Raw genomic sequence first — 21,894 nt, 5'->3', positions numbered from 1 at the left:
TCCGGAGCCTGTGCTCCGCAACGGGAGAGGCCACAACAGTGAGAGGCCCGCATACCGCAAAAAGAAAAAAAAAAAAAAAAAGATTATTTTTTCTTTCATTACCAGTGTGTGACTGAGCTTCCAATAAAAATAATGATGACTAGGGGACTTGAAACAATTGACCAAATATATAGTTCCGTAAGATCAATGATTGTAATAGTGTAACTCTGGATATGGGAAGAAGCAACAAGAGGGAGCCATTTCCTGGACTGTAACAGACTAGTAACACAGGTGGTCCAGAGGCTTTTGGCTAATGTTAACTGGGTCTGGTCTAGTAATAGCACATGGAGTGTCCTGTCAAGGAAATCCTCACCTGACCTGGGAATGAGCATTCCTAGTGCAGCGGGACAATTGGTCACAAACTGCCTCCCAAACCTTGGTTGAAATGAAGAACAAAAGGGATTGTAAAATAAAGAATGTTGCCCACCATCCAGTTCTATAAGAACCAAGTCATTACCACTGCAGTCGCTGACCTACAATACACTGTGAAAGGAATTCAGGGAGAAGATCAGGATGAGGCATTTTGTGCTCTGGGAAAACTGACAGCACTGGCCCTCAGACAGTTAAATCTTTTCAGGAGAGAAATTCATGAACCTAGTTTCTGGCATCTTACCATTACTTAGAAAAGCACTGAAGCCACTGACTAAGATATCTGTCCCTTGTGAGTAGCAGTAACCTTCTACCAAGATGTGTGCTTGACTGCATGTACCCCTTCACCAAAGTCACATATATACTGGTTTCTCCCCCTATCCCCACACCTCTTCAGAACGGTCCTCGGAGCTTTCTGAAAGATTTTCCCCTGGGTTATAATCCTCAGGTTCGCTCTAATAAAATTTTCCAATTTCTTTCTTTGATTACTGATTAATATTTTCATGGACAATACTATAACACGAGAAACTTTAAAGAACTATAAGGTACAGCAACTCTATCTGAAATATCAGTGGGGGAAACCTTTACCCTTTGTTTGGGCACATGTGGTAGTTGTTTGACCTTGGATAAATTCCATCATTTTGGGGGGAATCAAGTTATTTTAAGGGTAAACTAAGAGATCCTGTGTGTTACTCAACCTGCTTTTGTGGTTTCGTAACGTCTTTTTTTTTTCGTAACTTTTTTTTTTTTTTTTTTTTTTTTCAGTATGCGGGCCTCTCACTGTTGTGGCCTCCCCCGTCGCGGAGCACAGGCTCCGGACGCGCAGGCTCAGCGGCCATGGCTCACGGGCCCAGCCGCTCCGCGGCATATGGGATCCTCCCAGACCGGGGCACGAACCCGTATCCCCTGCATCGGCAGGCGGACTCTCAACCACTTGCGCCACCAGGGAGGCCCTCGTAACTTTTTAATGACCCCTGTTTAATAATTTTAGCAACCTGCGGTCTGTGTGCCAGTATAAATTTACAAAGAAAAGGAGACAGATGCCATCACCCAGGTTATAGGTACCTAATAAGATGGATGGTTCTCAAAGCTAGAAACGAACCCAAATCTGTGAATGGTTATATCCTAGTCAAGGGGCCTTGTAGTAGCCAGTTTAATGGAGAACACCTGGGCAATTATTACATTTGCTCCATCAGCTTTTTAACCCTAAAACCACATTACTGTCTTTAGGGAGAATTACTTTCCCATGTCTTGAAGGAGGCATTAAAGTGGAGACAAGATTGGTCCTGGGCAGATTGTAACGGAGGGTGACTTCCGGCCCCTTCGTCCCCATTTCTAAATCTCTTCCTTCAGTGTCACCCTTTCTTCATCCTTCTGTGTCCAGTGCCCTCACACAGTCCTTCTGACTGCCCCAATCCTTTCTGTGTTGATTCTCCCAGGCCTGCCTCCCTGTCCACACCCCAAGTCTTCCAGAACTTCAAATTATTTGCTCTCTCCTATCTCACCCCTCTCCCTTAAATCTTCCGTTCATTCAAGATGGATAATCCCAGCAAGTTAAAGAATTTATTGATCTAATTCGCACTCAGTTTCAATGACTCATTTGGACAGGGGACTGGCATTGACTTTCAAATGTGACTCTCCAATGGTGGTACCATTTCCGAGTGTGGGCTATTCCCACACCACCAAGCAATTCTCGGATACCAGCTGGGTGTCCTACAATTCAGCTCACTTCTGACACTTATGAGCTCAGTCCTTCGAGACTGCCCCACCCTTCCCCCACTTTAGGCGCCAATCCAAGTTCAGGTTATCACCTGTGCTTCTGTCTTCCAATGACCCCCTCCTTGGGTTTGATTAATTTACTAAAGCGGCTCACAGAAGCACTCAGAGAAACATTTTACTTACTTGCTCACCAAGTTATTATAAAAGGATGTAACTGAAGGACAACCAGATGGAAGAGATGCATACGGCAAGGTATGGGGAAAGGGAACTGAGCTTCCACTCCCTATCTGAGAGCACCACTCTCCCCAAATCTCCATGCGTTCACCAACTGGGAAACTCTCCAAAACTTGTCCTTTGGGGTTTTATGGAGGCTCCATTACTTAGGCAAGAGTAATTAAATCACTAGCCATCGGTGACTGATTCTCTGTCCAGTCCCTATCTCTCCTCTGCAGAGGTTTGGGGGCAGGGACTGGGAGGGGGGGATGGGGGAGGACTGAGAGTTCAAAGCTCTCTAATCACGTGGTTGGCTCCACAAACAACCAGACCCTCCCGAGGGGCTTTTCCAAAGTTACCTCATTAACATAATAAAAGACACCTTGATTGCCCTAAACACTTAGGAAATTCTGAGGATTTTAGGAGTTCTCTGCCAGAACTGGGGGCGAATACTAAATATATATTTATTATAAATCATAATATCACAGATGTCTTTTATGGAGAAAATAACACAGGGCAAACAAAGTTAAAAAGTTGGCTGCAGGACTTTTCGGATCCTTTAGTATATGCTAATGGGCATTTAATAGCTATATGTAGATTTCATCCAAATTTTCCAGTATTATTTGATAATAGAATTTTAATATCTCAGAAAGCACTTTAAAGTCTAATGTTCATTGAAACACATGCTCAGAACTGTTGATATATACTTTTAATGATGCATAACATAAAAATGTTAGAAATCACCATGATTTATTTAATTTTTCTCTATAGATTAATGTTTAAATTATTTCCAATCTTGCTTTCACAAATATTGGTGAAATAAACTTACTTGTATCGAAACCTTATTTCTCTAAGATAAATTGCCTTTTAATTAACCACTAACTCTTTGCTTAGATTGCATTCATGGCTTCTCTGGCAACTCACTTCAGCAATCAGAACAGTGGGATTATCTTCAGCAGTGTCGAAACCAACATCGGAAATTTCTTCGATGTCATGACCGGTAGATTTGGGGCCCCAGTATCAGGTGAGAGATAAAAATAAATGACTGGATTAATCAATTAAGCAACCAAGAGAAAGGAAGAAGGAGGTGGGGGAGGGAGGGAGGAGGGAAGGAAGGGGGAGGGAACAAAGAAAGACCCTAAGGGAATTAAGAGTTCTTTGTGATTCTGGTTAAAACATATATATATATATATATATATATATATATATATATGAAAAGACAGAGACATTTTTAAAAATGATGACAACCATGGGCTACTTAGATTATTAACTCATTCAAACTAACCAAATAAACCTTAAGGGCATAGTTACCTCTGCCTTGAAAAGCCCTTATTCTCACAGTTTAAATGTGTCATAACTGAGTTCATCCCCTCTCCTTTGCCACCACCCCAAGGAAGGCCGTATCGTATTTTAAAAACATTAAAAAAAATTTTTTTTGAGTACTTCTGTATTCATTTCCTATTGCTGCTGTAACAAATTACTACAAGCGAGGCTTAAAACAACACATAATTATTCTGTAACGGTTTTGGAGGTCAGTACTTCAAATTCAGTCCAACTGGGCTAAAGTCCAGTTATGGGCAGTGCTGGTTCCTCTGGAGAGCTCTAGGGCCTTGCCTCTTCCAACTTTTAGAGGCTGTCACCATTACCTGCCTATTGGCCACATCACCTCAATCTCTGCGTCCACTGTCCCATCACTTTGTCTTCTCAGATTCTGACCTCCTTGGCTCTTTTATACAGACAGAGTGATTACCCTGGGCCCACCTGGATAATCCAGGATAACCTCCCCATCTCAAAACCTTGAATTGAATCACACCTGAAAAATCTCTTTTGCCATATAAGGTAACAGTCACGGATCTTGGGGATTTTAGCTCATGAGCACACATGGGGGCCATTATTCAGTCCCCAACAACTTTCTTACTTTCTAGTGCCACAAGCTGCTTCAAGCTCATATTGCATTTTCCCCTGTCCTAGCTCTGGAAATACCCATTTTCCCAAGTATCCTGGTTCCTTTCATTGGAGAGTAGTATTTAGAAACCAAAACTTGGGTGCTAAATGTACTCATCCCTATTAGGAGGTCACTGCTTCTGGGTCCTGTCAATGGACAGAGTTAGGAAATACACATGTATACTAATCATGCATACATACATATCTGTATTTATTTTCCTACTATCATCTATCTATCGATCTATCTATGTTGTGTGTTAAAAAACAAACAATAAAACGAGTTCATTCTGATACAATCTATCTATCTATATTGTGTGTTAAAAGACAAACGAAAAAACATGAGTTCATTCTGATACATCTGACTCAAATCCAGCACCACTGAGTTCATCCTAGCATCCTCTTTATTTATTTGTAACTTGTTTCTTTGACAATGTGAACCCTGGCTCTCTTAATCTATAATATATTTACTTATTTGTTGAACCTTAGTATACAAATAAAGTAGTTAAAAAATTGCAAACCCGTGTGCCATGAGAAACAAAGTTACCAACTAGGGTGTAATGTTTGTGTCCAATTTTTTTATTTTTACCATCCAGTCAAAACACTGTCTTTAAAAGCCCTTAGATCATCTTTATCCCCCATGCCCTTCAGTTCTGTTACTTCATTCATTTGTAATACAGTTAGATTCATTTGTCATAATCTCATCTTGAGTTTCTCATATTCTAGTTGAGTTTTTAAAACTCTGCAAGGAGCAAAATTTATTCTTTGTGGTGTACAGCTCTATGGGTTTTGATGAGTGCATAGAGATGTATCTCCACCACCATAGTATCAAATGGAACAGTTCTTTCAACCCCCAAATTCCCTTGTGCTATCCCTTGGTAGTCAACCCCTGTGTACTCCAACCCCTGACAATGATTGATCGGTTTTCCAACCTTAGAATTCCAAAATGTCTTATAAATGGAATTGTACAATATATACAATGTCTCTTAGCAAAATTCATTTAACGTTTACACATGTCTATGTATGAATCAATAGTGTTTTCCTTTTTCTTGCTATGTAGTATTCCGTTGAATGGATGTATCAGTTTGTTTATCCACTCATGAGTTAAAAGACATTTAGACTATTGGTGAATTGACCCTTTATCATTATATAATGTTTCTCTTTATCCTTGATAATATTTCTGAAGTCTCCTATGTTTAATATATTATAGCTTCCCCAGCTTTCTTTTGGATAGTGTTTTATATATATACATGTTTTATATATATATATATATATATATATATATATATATATATATATATCAAATATTACAAATAAGCCAATCAATGAGCTTATCCTGTCTCCCACCTTCTCTCTTTCTTAATTTTTAACTTTTGTGGTTGAATCATTTATACACTGTCAAGGTATGAAACAATTACATTTTAGTTTGTCAGCATTATCCCCTCCTATGATTTGGACTTATCTTGCAGTTAAATATATTCAATGTTCACCACTAGTCATTTTGCCAGTCTCCCAGACATCTCTTTATTAGTTAAACTTTATCCTTTAATTTTCTCAAGAAAACTTATGCCATCAGTATTCCCTGAGACTTTACATGGTCTAAACTGTTATAAACTTGGCTGCAAATAAAAACCTTGGCTTACTTTTTTTTTTTTTTTTTTTTTGGTCCTGTTTTCTGGCATTTGGTCTGGAGAACTCTGACATAAGTCTGAGTTTTTTCGTCTTTTAAGTGACAATCTTTCTGCTTGACTTCCCAAAGAATTCTTTCTCTATCTTCAAAGTCCAGTGAGTTTTCTAGAAGAAGTGTTAATCATTCTGGGTCAAATTTTCCTCCTGTGTCCTTTCAATATGTGTGTGTAAGCCTTCTTTTTGTCTGGGAAAGCTTCTTTGAATTATATTTTAAAACATAAATTAAGTTTTTTCTTCTCGTTGTACTAAGGTGAGGTGGCATTGGGAGCCGTCTGACTTGTGTTAGGAAATTAGGCAAACGGGATATATTGTCTATAGAATATTTAAAAACTGTAATAAAGCCAATTAAAGTTAGCTAGATTTTTTTATTAGCATCATAGACCAGCAGTTCTAAACATGTCAGAGATAAAATACTCCTCCCCTGGGGGGTGGACCGCTCACAAGCATCCCCCTGACCCCTCCCCCTGCACCTTAGTACACCACTGGTTAATTTTTTTAACAACTCCAAGTACACTTTATTTGTTTTGTTTTTAACTTTTCTTAGTCTGTCTTCTGTATGTATTATTTTCTCTAATCTTTTGGTGCTCTTTACTTCCATTTCATGTTGTTTGCTTTTTCCATTTCTATCCTGCATATGCTTAAAATTGCATCTTCTAGGGCTTAATTATCCTTTTTGCTTCTTCCAATTTCTTCTGTCTTGTTTCTGTGATACTTTTTTTTTTTTTTTTTAATGTTTTCTGTGTTTTACATTAGTGGTTTTCAGTTCCTCCTCTTGTCTGGTCATTTCTACCATGGGTTTCTGCATTCTGTTTTACAATGTTCTTTCATAGAGGAATTTGCTTCATTAATATATTTCAAACCCATGATGGAATCTTTGCTTACATTTTTCATCTACCACATGAGAACATTTCTTCTTGGTGAGTAATTTTTGTTCTTTTCTACTTTCTAAAATTAACTGGTGGTTGAAGAATTTTCCTAGATCAGCTCTATGCAGTAGTTTCTTGGGGAAGGGGAGGGACCCCAGCACACCTCCAGACTTGGTGGCTTGGTGGTTCCTACTTTGCTGCTGGGGGACTCCCCATTTCTTTGTTTTCTTTCTTCCTTTTCTTTTTTTTAAAATATGGAATCTTCACAAATTTGCATGTCATCCTTGCACACGGGCCATGCTAATCTCTGTATCGTTACAATTTTAGTATATGTGTTGCCGAAGCAAGTACTCTACACTTCTTTTTTGATTGCCCCACAGGGCTTGCCAGATCTTACTTCCCCTACCAGGGATCGAACCTGCACTCCTGCAGTGGAAGCACAAGAGTCTTAACCACTGGACCGCCAGGGAAGCCCTGTCACTTCTTTTAACTACAGCCGCTCTGTGTGTTTTCTGTGTGTGGCCACACTTCTCTGTCTCCCCAGACTGCACTGGGTCTAGGAAAACTTCTGAAACCAGCCTTGCACTCGCCAGTTCCTTTGCCTTTAGGAGCCTTATATTTGCTGGCAGATTCTGAGATCCGCCACTGCAGGATGGCTTTCCACACTTTCTCCCCAAACATAACTTTTGCTTTATCTCAGCCCTGCTCACAGGAGCTTCTTTTCAGCATCTGTATTTCAGAGTGGCCCTTCTGCATCAGGGAGTGCATTTTTCTGGGCACTGTTTGAGATCTGCTGCCACTTGGCTTCCTCAAAACTCCTTGCCCTCTATGTTGACTCCCCGTGACTCTGCCTGCTGTCAGTGACATGTGACAGCACTTAACTGATATTTTAAGTTTATTGATTTTTTTTTTCAGTCTCCTAGTTTTGCAGAGAATGGATACTTTTTTGGTGTTTGCTGTCAATTTTCCTTGTCTCTGTATATGGTATTGAGAAGGAAAAAAAAGAAAATTCTGATGGGTGCAGTGGCCATGTTAGATTTGTCACAAATGCTTTTTTTTTTTTTTTCAAATTTATTAGTTGTGTTGCTGCGTGAGGGCTTTCTCTAGTTGCAGCGAGCGGGGGCTACTCTTCATTGTAGTGCACGGGCTTCTCATTGAGGTGGCTTCTCTTTGCTGCAGATCACGGGCTCTAGGTGTGCAGGTTTCGGTGACTGTGGCACGTGGGCTCAGTAGTTGTGGCACATGGGCTTAGTTGCTCCGCGTCATGTGGGATCTTCCCAGACCAGGGCTCAAATCCGTGTCCCCTGCATTGGCAGGCAGATTCTTAACCACTGTGCCACCAGGGAAGTCCTGTCACAAATGCTTTTAATGTGTGCCTTGATTTATTTTTCTACCCAGCTGAAGTCAGAAATGAACTGGCATATGAAGTGATAGAAGCAATCTTTCATCATGCTTCAATCAGCTTTAAATCTTCTTATGTGATTTTCTGCTCTGAAGGCTTATGTTATAATTTTCCTATAACTATTTTGTTACACACTGTCTGTGCCACAAATTACATAGGTGCGTAGATATGCCCAATGAATGCTTCCATTGCTTTCAATGGCTTTATAATTGAAGCTCAAGGATTTAGTTGTTTTTTAGAATTCTCTTGGGCTGGACATAATTCAGACAATAACAACCATCATTTGACTCCCACTTTACTGTTTAAACCTCATCCAATAGATTATAAAATGAACTTTTCATACTTCTTCTTTTTTTTTTCTTTTTTTTTTTTGCGGTATGCGGGCCTCTCACTGCCGTGGCCTCTCCCGTCACGGAGCACAGGCTCTGGATGCTCAACCTTCGCGGCCATGGCTCACGGGCCCAGCTGCTCCGCGGCATGTAGGATCTTCCCGGACCGGGGCACGAACCCGTGTCCCCTGCATCGGCAGGCGGACTGTCAACCACTGCGCCACCTGGGAAGCCCCCTTTTCATACTTCTTAACTCTGGGAGTGATGGGACAGAGAAGGCTGAATTTTACAGTTATGTAGCACAAAGACCTGAAAAACAGAGTTCAAATGTATTATCTCTGGTTTTAGTACCTTCCCTCGCAGAGCAAACCCACCTGTGGATATAATATAGATTCACTCTTATATTATATTTCCAACTCTATAGTCATTTCATTTATTCACCATTTGGTTTCTTAGTCTTTCTAAAATTCTTCTGCATCTATTTTTTATAATAGACATCATTTTTTCCAGGAAAAGTAGTATCTTTTTCTGTCATTTTATTATTATTATTATTATTATATTTTATTTTTGGCTGCATTGGGTCTTCGTTGCTGTACACAGGCTTTCTCTAGTTGCAGCATGTGGGCTTCTCATTGCGGTGGCTACTCTTGTTGCGGACCACGGGCTCTAGGCGGGCGGGCTTCAGTAGTTGTGGCTTAGTTGCTCTGTGGCATGTGGGATCTTCCTGGACCAGGGCTCAAACCTGTGTCCCCTGCATTAGCAGGCTGATTCTTCACCACTGCACCACCAGGGAAGTCCCTTTTTCTGTCATTTTGATTCCCACTTTATCTTCTTGAGGCATTGAAAATTGTTGTGTGTGCATGTAGTAAGAAGTTTTGTAAAATGTGAAAAACTGCACACATATAAATTACTTTTTTGAGTCTCTAATTTCTATCTGCCTTTACTTTTCATCTGTGGACCAATCTTTAGGTATATGAATGAACATGACTTATTTTTATATCATATCTTTTATTCTCAGCACATTGAACATGCCAGCTTGGCACTAAATTAAGCATAATCATACATCTTTATTTGGTTCAACTTGACTCAGAGGCAGATGGATCAACATGGTAGCCTTAGAGCTTCTATTTTACTTGATTGCACCGTTGGAAAGCAGCATAGAACTATGCGGTGTTTTTTTTTTTTTTTTCCTTTTTTTTTAGATGTTTCTGGGTTTTTCTTTTACAAAGTCTACTATGGTCTGACTGTGTCCCCCTAAAACTCACATGTTGAAAGCCTGATGCCCAAGGTGATGGAATTAGGTGATTAGATCACATGAACTCCCATGAATGGGATTAATGCCCTCACAGAAGAGGTCCCACAGAGCTCCCTAGCCCATTCTACCATATGAGGACACAACCAGAAGTCTGTGACCTGAAAGAGGGCCCTCACCTGGTCTTGGAATTTCAGTCTCCAGAGCTGAGAGAAATAATTTTTTGTTATTTATGAGCTACTTAGTCTGTTGTATTTTGTTATAGCAGCTCAAATGGATTAAGACAAGGCCATTAGTTTTAAAATGTAGCATGGAAATCAATAAGAGTTTGATGATTTATATTCATTCATCTTTCCAAAATGCACTCTCAAAACCAAGATCGTTTAGAGTTAGGAAGATTTTCCTTTTCACTCATCTCTCTACTGTTGGATTCTTCTTAATCTTTCAGTGAAGGTATTTTCCACACTGGTATTTAAAGTGTATCAGGTATATTAAGTTACTTTCAATTAGGAGCCCTAGACTCTTACAAAAAAACTAACATGTTTTAAAATATGTTGCTGTTATTTTAATGAAAAAGATTCATATTTTTAGTAGCAAGGTCATGCTGCTGAGCCAAAGTTGAATCTTTCTATTTATTGTACATAATTTCACCTACTTACAATGAATAACATGAGAAATTGCTGGAGCTATTAGAACTGATGAACATTTCACTGTGCTACAGTACTTTCTTATCTTTGGCTAAGGACAATGTTGCACTTGGGTCATTTTGTTAGGCCACAGAAGACCATGGGTGCCTCCATGCAGGGCTCTCTACTTTGTCCATATGTGTGCTGAGGAAGGTGTGAATGATGGTTAATCTAAACCTAGGGATGGGTTTATATACTTTGCACTTTGTTAGGGGCAAGGAGAGGCCATGAGATACAACCAAATCCTGCCTTTAAAGACTTTGTATTCTTGTTAGGGCAACATGGTCTACACACTGAGAAAGTCTCAATAATATGTAAAGCAGTTTGAAGGTGAGAGCAGATAAAGGGACACTCATAGAAATAAAGGCCAAGAAGAACCTACATACCATGTAGAATAGCAACAAAAGAAGTGTGAAGTCATGTGACCTATTTCCCTGCTATCTCCCCGTCCTCAATGTACAATAGTTAATATAAATGTGGATAAATATCGGCCTCTTTCAGGTGTGTATTTCTTCACCTTCAGCATGATGAAGCACGAGGACGTTGAGGAAGTGTATGTGTACCTCATGCACAATGGCAACACGGTCTTCAGCATGTACAGGTGAGTGGCCTTTTCTATCATAGGTATCCATGCTGCCATTGTTCGCTCAAAGGATGGCCAATGCCAGGAGGGATATAGGAATCAACAGAGACTGGCATAAACCTTGTTGTTGTTGAGACCTCCCATGTACAATATACGGCCAGATTATCATTACTGTTTGGGAAGCAGTGACTCTGATAAACTTGAGCATAAGCAGGTTGAGAAGAGGCCTTGAACTAATTACTAGCAACACTCCCCATAACTACTCATTTGTATTCTCTTCTCAACTCATTCTTTCTTTCCTTCCCTCTCAGTCTTTTCTTCTCCTTTCCTATTGTCCGCCCCCTTTGCCTAGAGTTTAGCCCTTTTCAGGCCTCTCACTGTTGTGGCCTCTCCCGTTGTGGAGCACAGGCTCCAGATGTGCAGGCTCAGCGGCCATGGCTCACGGGCCCAGCCTCTCCGCGGCATGTGGGATCCTCCCGGACCGGGGCACGAACCTGCGTCCCCTGCATCGGCAGGCAGACTCTCAACCACTGCGCCACCAGGGAAGCCCCTGAGTTTAGCCCTTTTGATGGCCTTCTCTACCATTCCTGGAGCTGGCAGTTCAAGGGTTGGGAGTTGGTTTCCTACTTTAGGCAGTGTTGTGGCTCTGATGTTTACCTTAGCAACCTGGTCCTTAGGCACCTTGGAAAAAAGTTCATTTAAAAAAGAAATATTGCAATTTGCTCTGATATAAGCTTAAGATGTAGGGAAGAGAGGCCAACACCTTTCCCATAATTAAATAAATGGGTATCGTGAAACTCTGTGAAAAACTTCGTGGTTGTTATCTTTTCTCGGTTATTTTTGATGACTTGTGGGGATTGCCATATTTTTTTCTTTTGGACCCTGGCCTCTAATAAGAGGCTTTGAAAAACCAAAAGAGAAAAAGATGAGTTAGGTAGGTGAAATGCTGCAACAAAGAGATCCAGAATATTGTGGCTCGAACACACTAGAACTCAATTTTTCTTGGCCGGTTTCAGGTTGGGGAAGGATGGGGTGGAAAGGGTGGAGAAGGGAATTGTCTGGAGTTTGGAAGGAGGGTTGCTCCACCAGATTTTTGAGGGATGTGGGCCGGTGAAAGCATTTCTGCCATCTATAAAACTGACTCCCCAATTCTCACATCATTGTCATTGCCACAGTCAGAAGGAGGAAAGAACAACAAGCTTGTGGACATTTGTATGCATCAGGCATTCTATTCCAAGTCATCACGTTTGCCTAAATGTTTTGCTCTAGCATGACAGGGATCTCTAACTTTCAAGCCCACAATATCTGTTTCCTCACTGCTCTCTGCCTGACCATGAGCCAATGCAACATGTTTTAGTTTGCGTTATGGCAGCACCTTTCTTTAGAACCAAATTCTCAATTAGTTAAGGTGGACTGAACTGCTATAACATTGGTCCAAGGGCTTGAACATGATAGAAATTTCTTTACTTCTCATGGCACAGTCTTCAAACACTCGGGCTTCAACAGATGGCTCCCAAGGTCATGCTGGTCATTGTCATTAGCATTCCACACAGTCATAATGAGGAAGGAGCAGGGGGGCTGTTTGTGAGAGCTGTATTGGTGAATCCTATATATAAGTGGCACATGTCATTTCTGTTCACATGTCATTTAGAGAATTTAATCCCAGGACTATACGTAATTGTGTGAGACTCCAGAAGAGAAGAGAGGACAGATTTTGGTAAAGAGCTGGCTGTTCACTGCAAAGACTAAGTAGTTGGTGCCTTTTTTTTTTTTTCTTTCTAGTTATGAAACAAAGGGGAAATCAGATACATCCAGCAACCATGCAGTGCTGAAGCTGGCCAAAGGGGATGAGGTTTGGCTGAGAATGGGCAATGGCGCTCTTCACGGGGACCACCAGCGCTTCTCCACCTTTGCAGGCTTCCTGCTCTTTGAAACTAAGTAAAATATGAATAGACCAGCTCCACTTTTGCGAAGACTTATAGCTGAGCTGGTGTTGTCATGATGAGGGACTTTAGATTTGATGGTTCTACATGTTGTATTAAAAAATATTTTATTGGTTACATTGCTAATCATACTACAGGTACATCAGTAATGAGGGATGACTCAGGAGCTCAGAAGAATAAACCACAAAACAGTCTTCCCATGTGACCTTGACTAATATACCCAGGAACATTTATCACTCTTTCCTAGGCACCTAAAAGAGAGTTCCCTTCTTGATACAGGTTGGAAATAATTGTTCCCATCAGAGAAGTCATTTGCAAAGAGTATTGGAGGCTCTAATAGCAACATTCAGGAACCCCTGAAGGTCTGGGTTCCTCGTTCTTTTTTTTTTTTTGCGGTACACGGGCCTCTCACTGCTGTGGCCTCTCCTGTTGCGGAGCACAGGCTCCGGACGTGCAGGCTCAGTGGCCATGGCTCACGGGCCCAGCCACTCCACGGCATGTGGGATCTTCCCGGACCGGGACACGAACCTGTGTCCCCTGCATCGGCAGGTGGACTCTCAACCACTGCGCCACCAGGGATGCCCTGGGTTCCTCATTCTTTACAACGTTTCAGAGAACAGGATGCAGTGATTATGATGGGGCCAAGGAAAGAATAGGGGGCACTTGCCTGGATCAAGGTACCAGAAATATTTGTAAAGTCTAGACTGGGAAGTAACACTTTGATCCAGTGGGTCAATATTCATGGATAAAATATAGGTATTTTTTAGTAATTCCAGATAGCTTTAAGATAGCAGAAGTATTCACAATGCTCAAAAATAATTGACTTCTCCTTTTTTTATAAGGATAGTGCTATAATTAAATCTTGACTTCTAATGGCTTATATTTTTGGAAATAGAATTTTCCTGTGATCCAGAATTGGGCTTACCAGATCTGGATTATCAGATTGACTCTTTTCCTTTGCATCTCTTACATTACAGCAGAGCTTTGTTGACTTTGGCCTGCAGTGAGTGTAGGTCCATACAGTATGGATATAATCACCCACTTTTCTATCAGCTTAGAAATTACCCTAGTATACTATATACACACTGACATGGCATGTTTAAGGAGCTGTAAACCCAAACATATACAGCCAAACTAATGTATACAAAATATAAGGGTATTTCACTTAGGAGACATATAATAAAATTGTTTAATCTTTTTTAAAAATAAAAAATTATATGGGAATTGCCTGGTGGTCCAGTGGTTAGGACTCGGTGCTTTCACTGCCATGGCCCGGATTCAATCCCTGGTCACGGAACTAAGATCCTGCAAGCTGCATAGCGCAGCCAAAAAATAAAAAAAAAAATCTGTATATTTTAAAAAAAATTATGTGACTTCTTTGATTACCATATTTAATCAATATTCGCAGAGCAGCTGTGCCACTTGACTTTTGCCTATACCTCCCCAAAAATCAATTCTCAAAGGATTAAATTTGCCACCAAAATGATACTCATGAGAATGTGCCATAAGTTCTGATGACAGTACCCCAAATTGGTTTACTTTAAGCAAAGAATCATTGGAATATGCGTTTACCTTGATGTTGAATCATATTTAAAATACACTACAGAGATGTCCATCTAACAAATATTACATAATGAATTCCCTTAGAAGTAATGAGCCCTTAATTTATTTTCTGTTACAATTTGAATTTCCACAAAGGCTTTTTCACTATGAGCTTATTTGTATCTTGTATTGATTACCCCCTATAGCTAGAAGCAGAGATAATGAATTAGAGCTGCCCTTTTAGCTAATCATGTGTTCCACATGCATGCCAGTCTTTGACCCTTTCCTTTTGATCTACAAGTATTTTGAAACTCTTCCTGAATCCATATACAATGCTATTTTAAAGTGAATGGATGTTAGCTATAATGTGCTTGACTGGTAATGTTTTTGTGGTTTTGTGTATATTCTCCCTCCCCCACCCCACCTCGGTATAAGGTCATGGGGTTGAAGTTTACTCTTACCAAATGTCATAACTTTCCTAGAAGTGCATTGTCAATAGATAATTGAATATTGCATGTTGCCCAAAAGGACTTCATATCTAAAGAGCATGCATTACTAATAAAGTGACTTAGAGTAAGATATTGGCCTGGCTTTAGATAAAACTGAAGCAAGAAAACTGTAATAAGCATTATATGGAAATAAACCCACTTTTGTTAAACGTTTTTAGAATGTTTTTAATAAAGTTGAATAGTCATACAATTATAAGTCACTACGGTTTGTTAACACAAAGTTAAAATATTTTCATGCAGATGATGTAAACAGCCATACAATCGATGGTGTGGGCACAGAACAGGGTCACTGTCTACAAAAAACGCTACTTTTCAGTTATTCTATTGTTCTAACTTCAACCCTCTGGGTCTTTAAGACTCTGATGTTTAGAGGGTCCTGTGATGAAATCAGTATCCCTGAGGGGAAGGGACCTTCATCACACACTTGAAGTCTTTCTATGTTGATGCCTAAATTCCAGTGTTCACCTTGGTAGAGACACCCAAGATCTGGTTGCAGGCAGGTAGAAAGCACTTTGGGCTGGCAAATAAGTCCCAAGTGTGAAGAAGAGTGGGTAGTATGGATGGTGGGAGAAGGCCAAGGTAATTATCATAGTTTCATAATTTCACCAATGACCAGAGTTATACCTGGAAGACTGCTTTTATGAGTCTTCCTAAAACTGAGGCTCTGAAAAGCAGGTAGTAGGTAGGTGTCATGGGAAATTTAAATATATCATCTAAGTAACCAACTTTAAAATTCCAAACCCCAAATGAAGGCAAACTCTACAAATGAAACACATGGGTGTATGCTTGCTGCAGAAATGCAGTACAGGGTAGAGTACCTTCATATAATGATTAGGTTGGGTGATTTTCCAGGGTAGAAAAGGCTACATTTGAACCTTGGACAACGAATAAATTATACTGAAGGAATTTTGTTGAACACATTGTGAGTAAAAGCTGAAGTCAATAATAGTTAAACAGAGGATAGAATGATCAAATGTAAACTACAAAGGGCCTGGCTGGAATTGATAAACATCTACTCTGTGCAAAGGTACTGTGGTATTCCAGGAGTGACTCAGCATTTAAAGTACAAGTCTTACCTTCCATGAGTTTTCAACTCAGTGAAGGAAGATAAGTAAAAACGGGAAAGTACATGGATGTGTGGATGAAGAATATCAGAATATCATTTGCCACATCAGTAAACAAAGGATATTGCAGCCATCAGGCCATCAGCTACTGCAGCTGTGAGGGGACTCAGGATGGAGAAAACCAGGATCCTGGCCCTAGATAGCTAAGGTGCACATCAAAGGCACCTGTCACCTGCAGATGCCCAGGTGTTACGGGACTTTTCCCCAGTCTTCTAGGAAGGGAAGATGGGAACTCAGCTCTATCAGAAACTAGAAACCAGATACCAGACCAGAATTCGAGTTCTCTGCCCACCAGAGGTGATCAGGCTCCATCCCTCAGGTCAGGCTGAGGTCCTTCAACCAGACTCCTGCGTCCAGGACCAGGACAGAAGAAAAAAGGGTAGGATAGGAGGGGTTGAAAAGAGGAAAGGGAGAGGGAAGGGGAAAGAGGTCAATAAAGTTCCTTACCCAGAGTTCCTTGTCAGGGCTCTCTGGCCAGTCGTCTGAGTCAGGAGGAGACCAAGGATAAAACGGTCCTGGTTGCGGCCTCTGAGTCTGGTCCGTCAGCAGGCAAACTGGTCCCTGAGTACGCCGAGTGGTCAGGATGTCAGTCATAGAGAAGAAGAGATCCTGCCAGAGTGGTCATTTTTTGCAGGAAGGGGGACCCCTTCCAGGGCCCAGGAGTGGGATCTTGTCTAACACTCAGAAATGAATTGTCCGAGGAGACACGTGCTGACAAAGCAAGAGACTTTATTGGGAAGGGGCGCCTGGGCAGAGAGCAGCGGGGTAAGGGAACCCAGGAGAACTGCTCTGCCATGAGGCTCTCAGTCTCGGGTTTTATGGTGATGGGATTAGTTTCCAGGTTGTCTCTGACCAATCATTCTGACTCAGGGTCCTTTCTGGTGGCGCATACATCACTCAGCCAAGATGGATTCCAGCAAGAAGGATCCTGGGAGGTTGGTAGGACATATGGACTGGTGACTCCTCTCTCCTTTTGAACTTTCCCAACTTCTTCTGGTTGGTGGTAGCTTATTAGTTCCACATTCCTTACCAGGACCTCCTTTTTTAAGATAACTCACGCAAGTGGCTACTATCTTGCCTGGCCAGGGCAGGTGGTTAGCTTTGTTAGTGGTTCCCCTAAAAAAGCTATGCCAGAAAACACATCTAAAATGGGACAAGGTCTTGCCAATTGCTCTCTGTATGCTGGTGACCCCTAGAAGCGGGCTAGGATTGAGCCCTTATGGAATTATATATAGGGAACTACTCCTGATGCCAGAATCTTGGCTCTCTGTGCAACAATGTCAAACAGAAATATGGAGACAGAGTTATGGAGGAAAAGAAAGAGTGGCTTTGTTTCTTTGCCAGACAAAGAGGGAACACAGTAGGCTAATGCCTCAAGATCTGTGCTCCACTCCCTTGGGAATAGGGAGAGGTCTTATAGTCGGGGCTCCTGGTCAGGGGTATGTGATAAGGATCAACCCAGTAAGTCTTGCATTCTTCTTTCTTCTGCAGAGTTTCAAAAGGGTGGGGTTGCTGACAAGATTAGGGTGTGTACAGGGTCTCAGGTGGTGGGTCTCCTAAACTAGATGAGCTTTTCTGCTCCCTTTAATCTCACCTCAGGTGGTTTCCTGGCTGTGCCTCCCTTGATTAGCAACTGTTTGAATCTGCCCTTTGGAACTCAAAGAAGGTCATGGAGGCTGGAGTCTTGCTTACAAGAAATGGGGGACAAAAAGGCCTCTATGCCTGGGAGCCCCATAGGGCCCCACTCGGTTTCACTCTTAGCTCCTAAGAGTAAAGAAAGAGAAACATTTCTAACACAGGAGGTAAAAATTAAACAGTTAGTTCAAAACCATGGGTACATCACACCAGAGCAAGGAGATTACCAGAGACTGACCAGCCAAGCCTGCCTAGAGCCAGTGAGCAGACTCCTGACATCTCACCCTTTGGGAAACTTTAAGTATTTGTTCTGACAAACTGAATGAAAATTCTGTTTTCTTATCGTTTCTCATACCTTCTACCTATAGATTCATATGCTGGTCCTTTTGATAATTCTAACTGCTAGGTATGTGGTCAGCTTCCTATTTCCAGGTCTTCGGGATTGCCTTGAAGGGTTTTCCCCATACAGGGAATGGTTTGGAAACAACTGGCTTCAGACTTGTTCTCTGATTTCCTAAGGAAATGAGATCTATTCTGTCTACTAAAGTTCTGGATGTCACTCCTCTTACCTCTAACTGTGTCTGTTGCACCAAAATGGCAGTATTACCGAGTCCAAGCTCTCTCTGCTCACCACACGACAGGCCAATAAATCAGAGATGAGGTGTTGAGGCAAGGAATGGAGACTTTATTTGGAAAGCAGGAAGACCAAGAAGATGGTGGACCAGGGTCCTGGAGAAAACATCTTATCAGGGTGTGGATGCCAGTTTCTTTTATAGAACAGAAAGGGGGAGGAGGTGAGGATGTAAAGTAAAAAGGCCATTTATCTTGCAAAACATCTCCTCGCATGGCATGGCCTAGCCAAAACCCTGATTGGGACCTGAACCCATGCAGCTGGGACTCAAACCCAGCCAAAACCTGCAGTCTTCCAACTGGATCACACACCTGGTCTCAGGACTTAATGAAGCTCAGGCTCTTGATGTCTCATTGCAGAAAGAATTCAGTGAGAGACAAAGTGATAGGTAAGAAGTGGATTTATTTAGAGAGAAACACACTCCCCAGAGTGTGAGCCATCTCAGAAGGTGAGAAAGGCACCAGCGTATGGGGTTATCAGTTTTTATAGGGGTGGGTAATTTCATAGGCTAATGAGTGGGAGGAGAATTCCAGCTATTTGGGAGGGGAGGGGGACGGGCAGGCATTTCCAGGAATTGGGCCACCACCCACTTTTTGATCCTTATGGTCAGGCTTGGAACTGTCATGGTACCTGTGGGTGTGTTATTTAGCTTGCTGATGTGTTACAGTGAGCATATACTGAGGCTCAAGTTCCAGTGGAAGTCGACTTGTCTGCCATCTTGGACCCATTTGGTTCTAATCAGTTTATGTCATGTCCTTGGGCGGTGTCATTCTTTCGAAGGTTGTGTCCTGCCCCCTTCCCTCCTATTTCAGGACTACGCCCCATCTCAGCAGGAAGTAGTCACAGCACTGGTAGCCCAATTCCCTGAAAGATTTGGGGAAAGATAAAACCGAAGTGGGGATTAAAACTGAGTCCCCCTAAAACTGCGTTCCTCTGCTGAGTTTATGATTAACATCTCTATCCGAAACAATTGTTCCCTTCTCTCTTCCAACATCTGTTCTCCTCAAGATTGAGGAGTATCAAAGAAAAGGGGGGAGTGAAACCGAGAGGGGCCCTGTGGGGCTCCTGAGCATGGAGGCCTCTTTTTGTCCCCCATTTCTTGCAGGAAAGACTCCAGCCTCCATGACCTTCCCTGAGTTCCACAGGGCAGATTCAAACAGTTGCTAATCAAGGGAGGAGCAGCCAGGAAACCACCTGAGGCAAGATTAAAGGGACCGCCTGGAGGGGTGGGATAGGGAAGGTGGGAGGGAGGGAGACGCAAGAAGGAAGAGATATGGGAACATATGTATATGTATAACTGATTCACTTTGTTATAAAGCAGAAACTAACACACCATTGTAAAGCAATTATACTCCAATAAAGATGTAAAAAAAAAATAAAAATAAATAAAGGGACCAGAGAAGCTCATCTAGATTAGGAGACCAACCACTGAGACCCTGCACACACCCTAATCTTGTCAGCAACCCCACCCTTGGGAAGCGTTGTTATAAAACTCCTTATGAAATCCTCTTGGGTTGGGACACATAAGTTTTCGGGGCAGGAGCCCACTGTGTCCCCCTTTGCCTGGCAAAGTAATAAAGCTCTTCTTTTCTACTTCACCCAAAACTCTGTCTCTGAGATTTGATTTGGCACCAGTGTACAGAGAAGCTGAGCTTTCGGCATCATCCCTGGCCACAGGATTAATTATGCTAAATAAATCCAGAATTTAGGAAGCATGGTTCCATAGCTAATAATTCTCTGGGATATAGTCTGTTTGGTGACCTGAGAACCTCATTAGAGATCTCATCTATAATCATGGGTCAGAGGGTGTATTAGTTTGCTAGGGCTGCCATAACAAAAGACCACAGACTGGATGGTTTAAACAACAGAAATTGATTTTCTCACAGTTCTGGAGGCTAAAAGTCCAAGATCATAGGGTCAACAGGTGTGGTTTCTTTTGAAGCTTCTCTTTTTGGCTTGCAGATGGCTGCCTTCTGCTCTGTCCTCACAAGATTGTCCCTTGGTCTGTGTGTTCCATGTCCTAATCTTTTCTTATAAGGACACCAGTCATGCTGGATTAGGACCCACCCATATTACCTCTACAGGCCCTATCTCCAAATGTTGCCGAAATCTCGGCTTCTCTGTGCACCGATGGCAAACAGAAATACAGAGACAGAGATTTTGAAGGATGAGAGAGAGAGAGCTTTATTTTTCTGTTAGGCAGAAGGGAAGACACAGCAGGCTAGAGCCTCAAGAACTGTTCCCCCCTCTTTGGGGAATCGAAGAAGATTTTATACGTGGGGCTTGCAGTCCGGAGGGTATGTGATAAGGATCGAAGTAGTGAATGTCGTGCATTCTTTTTTTCCTTTGCATTATTTCAAAACAGTCATAGGTGATGTCAGGCAGCCCAGAAATTGGGGTCCAGCATTTCGGTAATTGGCTTCGTTTGTCTCTGCTTTATCAGCCAGCAACCTTCTCTCTGAAATGCAAAAGCTACAGGGGGTGATTTGTTACAAGGGGGCATAGGGAATGTAAGCCCTGGGATGTAATAAGGTTAGGGAGTGATAGGCACAGGATGTAACTCACGCAGTTAGGGGTGATAGGTGCAGAATGTAATTTACATAGTGTCAGGGAGTGAGGTTAATTTTGTGAAGTACAAATCTAGTTACAGATACTACAGACCAGTGACAGTTAAAATAAAACTAGGAGTGATTAACTCTTTCAGGCCAGGTTACATTTCTTCTCTAGCGTGTTCACTGCTCCCTTTGTTTTCCTTGCTCTCAGGAAAAGGAAAACTTCATTTCTATTTTTGCTGCAACGCAAATACAGTCACATTCTGAGTACTAGGATTAGGACTTGAATATATGAATGTTAAAGGGATGCAATTCAGCTTGTAACAGGGGGTATGTGTCCAATGAAGGAAGGAAGGTCCTGTGGTGTCAAGTGAGATTTCCCAGACCTCTGCTTTGTCTGATCATGTCTCTGCTGACTAAAAAAGTATTCACAACCTCAAAGTTGAGAGTTATGTTTCATTTGGCAGGAATTTTTAGGACTTCAAGCCTGGGAGGCAGTATCTCAAGTTACCCTGAGAAAACTGCTCAGGAGTTCTGAGGAGGTGAGGGGAGAGCTAGGATATATAGGAGCTTTGCAACAAGGGGCAGGTAGTCGGAACATCAAAAGATTACTGTTAATTAAAGAAAACCAGATATCCAGAGTTAAGGAGCGCTTTCTATGTATGGGAAGATGCAAGAGTCTGGGCTCACTGAAATCATGCCTTTGAAATGCACCTCAGCTATCTGGGGCCAGTATCCTGTGTTTTTACATCCTGAGTTTCCTTGGGGCTCACCACAGACGGTGGCTGCAGCCTGATGGCTGCTAGATGGCAGGTATTCTTCCCTTCCTGAGTTCCCTCAGGGCCACCAGCTCTGGCAGTGGCTGTAATC

General features: G+C 41.9%; 1 protein-coding gene and 1 non-coding gene across 4 annotated transcripts in view; one reads left to right on the top strand and one right to left on the bottom strand.

Annotated features, from left to right (window-relative positions):
• C1QTNF3 (C1q and TNF related 3) overlaps window positions 1–15,278 on the top strand; it is a 30,068-nt gene extending 14,790 nt beyond the window's left edge. For all 3 annotated transcript variants that reach the window (XM_060092779.1, XM_060092778.1, XM_060092781.1), the window contains exons 4-6: window positions 3,235–3,364; window positions 11,007–11,106; window positions 12,871–15,278. In XM_060092779.1, coding sequence (XP_059948762.1) covers window positions 3,235–3,364; window positions 11,007–11,106; window positions 12,871–13,030 — 390 coding nt within the window. In that variant the 3' untranslated portion in view covers window positions 13,031–15,278. The remainder of the gene's footprint in view (window positions 1–3,234; window positions 3,365–11,006; window positions 11,107–12,870) is intronic.
• Window positions 7,084–7,187, bottom strand: LOC132487254 (U6 spliceosomal RNA). The gene has a single exon (XR_009531551.1). It is a non-coding gene; the product is annotated as a U6 spliceosomal RNA (small nuclear RNA).
• Window positions 15,279–21,894: the final 6,616 nt, after the last annotated feature.

The sequence above is a fragment of the Mesoplodon densirostris genome, chromosome 3 (assembly GCF_025265405.1).
Source record: "Mesoplodon densirostris isolate mMesDen1 chromosome 3, mMesDen1 primary haplotype, whole genome shotgun sequence".
Classification (NCBI taxonomy): Eukaryota; Metazoa; Chordata; class Mammalia; order Artiodactyla; family Ziphiidae; genus Mesoplodon; species Mesoplodon densirostris.
Note: the sequence above shows the minus strand (reverse complement) of the source record. Positions and strands in the feature narration are given on the sequence as shown.